This window comes from Triticum dicoccoides, chromosome 2A (assembly GCF_002162155.2).
Source record: "Triticum dicoccoides isolate Atlit2015 ecotype Zavitan chromosome 2A, WEW_v2.0, whole genome shotgun sequence".
NCBI classification, from domain to species: Eukaryota; Viridiplantae; Streptophyta; class Magnoliopsida; order Poales; family Poaceae; genus Triticum; species Triticum dicoccoides.
The window spans coordinates 777742501-777746578 of NC_041382.1; the positions used below are offsets into that span (position 1 = coordinate 777742501).

The 4078-nt window shown below is 43.0% G+C and overlaps 1 protein-coding gene across 1 annotated transcript; it reads left to right on the plus strand.

The window, feature by feature from the left end:
- The first annotated feature begins 1147 nt into the window (after positions 1 to 1147).
- LOC119352480 lies at positions 1148 to 3309 on the plus strand. Its single transcript, XM_037619102.1, has 3 exons — positions 1148 to 1897; positions 2032 to 2279; positions 2405 to 3309. The coding sequence occupies exons 1-3, from the start codon at positions 1264 to 1266 to the stop codon at positions 3083 to 3085; spliced, it is 1563 nt and encodes a 520-aa protein (XP_037474999.1). The 5' UTR covers positions 1148 to 1263; the 3' UTR covers positions 3086 to 3309.
- The last annotated feature ends 769 nt before the right edge of the window (positions 3310 to 4078 follow it).

Below are 4078 nucleotides of genomic sequence, written 5' to 3' on the forward strand. Positions count from 1 at the left end.
CTAGGATTGGGCGGGGGAGGAAGGTTTGGCCGATGGCGATTGTGACAACGACGTGCTCGTGCGGCGTGGGGATTTTCTGCCTTTTTTTCAGCCGGCGGTTGTGGAACTGATCCGGAGTGGCAGACGCGATCCTGGTGGCAGAACATTAAATCTTGGCCATTGAATTAGATGGAAGACCATCAAAGCAATACTGACTCTTAGATGTAGTTAAGTGGATTAGATCGAAGGGTGCTGGTTTCTTTGTGTACACTTTGTGGTATGGCTTTAAGGGGATTTTTGTTCACTCTTTTAATAGTAGTAGAGAAGAGAAGTAGAGATTAGATGGATTAAATCGTAGGGCTGTGCTTGTTCTGTGTACACTATTGTTGGTGGCTTTAGAAGAATTTAGTTCGCTCGTCCTATTCAAAGCTGGACAGGTGACATGGTACCAGGTGAAAAAACAGAAACATTAGAAATTTTGAAGGGAAAATTAAGATATGAGGAGGATCTTTAGTTATTTATATTCCTATAAAGAGTAAAACTATTTACTTTTTCACGATTTATGTGGCATAATTTTTACTTGATAAGATCTTTTTTTCATAAATGTCACAATTTTTTTAGTATGTCATGAATAATTTTATAAAATTCTTTCTAACTTTCATGAAATTTTCTTAAACGTTTTTAAATGCTCAAACATTTTTTTAAAAGTGTGATATTTTTAATGGTTACGAGTACTTTCTGTTTATGTAATGGAAATATTTACAAAATTGCGCGAACACATTTTACATTGCACGAATATTTTATAGAAAATATCATGATTTTGTTTAAATGTGTGTACATTTATTTTGAATTGTATATTTATTAAAAAGTGCTGATTTTTTTATTAAAACACATGGACTTTTGTTAAGTTGCACGAAGAATTTTTGAAATACACGTAGGCATTTTAATTTTTTTAATTATTTTTAAAATTTTCTAAAAATAGCGAAAAAGATGAAAATACCCTGGTTTCGAGATGCAGTCGGACGACACAACAACGTAGCTGGGCTGTCCGACTACAAGTAGCAACAACCAACCCTGGCCTGTTCTCGTCCATAAGCGGAGAGCAGCGGCGGCGGCGGCGGGTATAACAATCTCACCACCACCACAAGAATTGCGATGGCGGATGGCGGCGGGGAAGACGTGGTGGAGGGGGGGCCTTGTCTGGTGAGCCCTCCGCCGTTCAAAATCCGCAAGCTGGGCGGTCCGGGTACGAGTTCAGTTGTCGCTGAGGATCAGATTGAGGCCATGGCTACCAGGGACGGCAAGATCGGCGTCGAGCGGATGGATTCGGATGAGGTACGCGGTGAGCACGAGGTGGAGGAGGACAAGACTTCGATTGAGTCCATGGCTGCCAGAGGCGGGCATGTGGATACAGAGATGACCCAATTCAAGTATGGCGAGGTTGCGGAGGAGGAGGTTCACAAGGACAAGATGAACGGAGGCAAATCAAAGCAGCAGATCAAGAACAAGACGACACCGGAGGAGATGGACCTAGTCAGAACAAGCCCCGTCATCTCCGAGAAGGAGATCGAGCGGCTCTGTGTGCAGATGGACGAGATGGCGTCTTTAATGAGATACAGGATCATACCATCAGCCCCGCTCAGCAGCAGCAAAGAGACTGAAGAAGATAAGGACAAGGCGAAGCCCGTGATCGACGGCATCCGAAAAGAGTTGGCTGATCTGCAGGGCAGCATGTCCAAGCTCAAATCGCAACTGAAACCTTTCTGGCACAAGTACCCGTATGAGGAGGACTATGTGGCGCCGGAGGAGGAGAAGGATCCCAAGGAGAGGGCAAGGAAGGAGATGGAGGAGGAGCAGGAGGTCTTTGATTCCTACCGTCAAGGCGTCGAATCTAAAGTTAGACACTTTGGATACACAAGTAAGACATTTTTTGCTTTGTATGATTCCTATCAATGCAGCTGATTCAATCCTTGTAGCAAGTACTAATTCATGGTTTATTAGGATCGATCGCATGTTAATTATTTTTTCTTAACAACAAAATTGTGCGTGCAGCCCTAGTGAGCCCCATGCACTTTACACACTACACACCCAGACAGGTCCCATCCGATTATACTACTCGTGGGATCACCTTGCAGATCTTCTCCTTCAAGATTGCCAACATCAGTTTGGACCTGGAATGGCCACTCCTGCAATGGCCACTCAAAGTGTACGGCGTAGTCGCCGCACGAGACAATGTAGATCGCAAGCGCAACGTTCTCTTCCACCGGCAAAGGGACAACTTCCAAGAGATCACCCAAGAAGTAAGCGCCTGCCGTATTCTGTTAACTTTCCTTTTATCTCCTCTTTGTTGCATGCATGTGTCCTAGTTTGTTGATCCATCGGTTTGCTGCAATTCATTCAGTGTGTGTGATGATGGCGCCTGCAGGACCCCTTTTTGTGCTTGACTGGCCCATCTCGTGCAATCTCAGCCGACCGCCCTCTTGAGTTTGAAGTCCAACTAAAACTTAAGGGCGGCGCAGCAAAGTCTGAAGACAGCGTGTTGATCAATAGCAGAAGCCATTACGGTGGTTATCAGACCCATAATGGTTTGTATACTGTCACCTTTGACAACTGTCTTTGCACAACCGAGTTAAGCCTGCAGAAACTGTATCGTGGAGCAGTCCAAGCCACTTTCTTGCGTGTCGGCATTGTTAAAGGCAGTCAAAGCCCTTTCAGTTATGGAGGCAGAGTTGCTTGCTCCTCACCACCTCAGAAAGATGGTAGAGGCCCTGCCACTCCCACCCAAGTTGTATTGCTTGATTCTCGTTATTGTGCTGGCGGGAAGATGCCAATAGGCGAAGAAGATGGTTACCTTGATCTGTCAAGGCATGTTGTTTCTGTTGAATTACGGACAGTGAGTGTAGATTCTGAAGAATTGGAAGAAACCCTGAAAGTTGTCATAGAAGCCTACTCTCCCGGTGGTTCTGTGCAAGCTCATGTCATGGTCAGGCCTCAATACTGCGGCATAAGTAAGCATAAATGTGACCTCAACGGCTCTAAGGTGAAGATTACCGTTGCTTGGTCACCTATTGTTAGCAGTGCTTTCACCAGAAAGGTTATTCTGTGAGGGGGATATGTTGGATGGTGCTCATGTATTTGATCAGCTATGTAAGATGTGAACCTATTGCTGTATCGATCTGCTATGTAAGATGTTTGACTGTGTGTATCGGCTCTGTTTTATAGGCCAAGTCTAGATGGTGTATTTGTACTTACATTACTGCTATAACTTGCAAGTCATGCTTGGAAGTATTTCTGGTCTGACCGTTAAGCAGCCACATTATGCATAGTGTCTGAATGTTTTGTTAATATATGCATGTTTCTCTCTCTAGAATAATATTTGCTTTCATTCTGTTACAACTAGAATCAAATGGGTGTGGTTTCCTAGGAACTTGAGCTGCGGCGAAATGCTCAGTTTTCTTTTTGTCTTGCTTAAAACCTCTCCACTCAATTTTCACCGGTGACATGGCATCAGTTGTACACAGTATGCAGGCATGTCAACTTGCTCCTGAACCACTGATCACTCTTGTTTAACTTGTGATCAACTTGGTGCTCCGCTATGCTGCAGAACGTTATGACAAAAAAATGCTATGAAGTATGGTATGCTACCCTTTGCCCAGTTATACCTATCTACTTCTGTTTTCCCAGTAGGTGGTTGTTCGTTTGTTCAAGTAGACCAAGCTTTGTGTGTCTGTCGACTACAAATTCTTAAATTATGTCATTTTAACTATTCTGTTTTGATTTCTACAAATAACTTGTATTCTGTTTCTAATATTCTTTTCATTGAAGTTGCATTAGTTAGTTATACTGTTTATTTTCATATTATCTCCTTTGTTCCTTTTATGTTGTAGAGACTTACATGGTATATGTCATTCAGTTATCTATTGTCTTTTACAGCATAAGCTGAATGAGAGGAAGAAGCCTTGCCCTCCTATTTTATATCCAAGACCGTTTCTATCATCAGTTTAGCAAACTATATGTTTTTCACGCCGGTTTTCTTGAACATTTCATGAAAATCTGAATGTGAGATCTCAAAGGATCTTTCCAGAAGAAAGACTAATGG

What these genes read in the sequence shown, in the direction of transcription:
- LOC119352480 (XM_037619102.1), top strand. Translation starts at nt 1,264, where the DNA reads ATGGCTACCAGGGACGGCAAGATCGGCGTCGAGCGGATGGATTCGGAT. An exon ending in TAGACACTTTGGATACACAA is followed by an intron (nt 1,898 to 2,031) that starts GTAAGACATTTT and finishes TTGTGCGTGCAG; the next exon opens with CCCTAGTGAGCCCCATGCAC. An exon ending in TCCAAGAGATCACCCAAGAA is followed by an intron (nt 2,280 to 2,404) that starts GTAAGCGCCTGC and finishes TGGCGCCTGCAG; the next exon opens with GACCCCTTTTTGTGCTTGAC.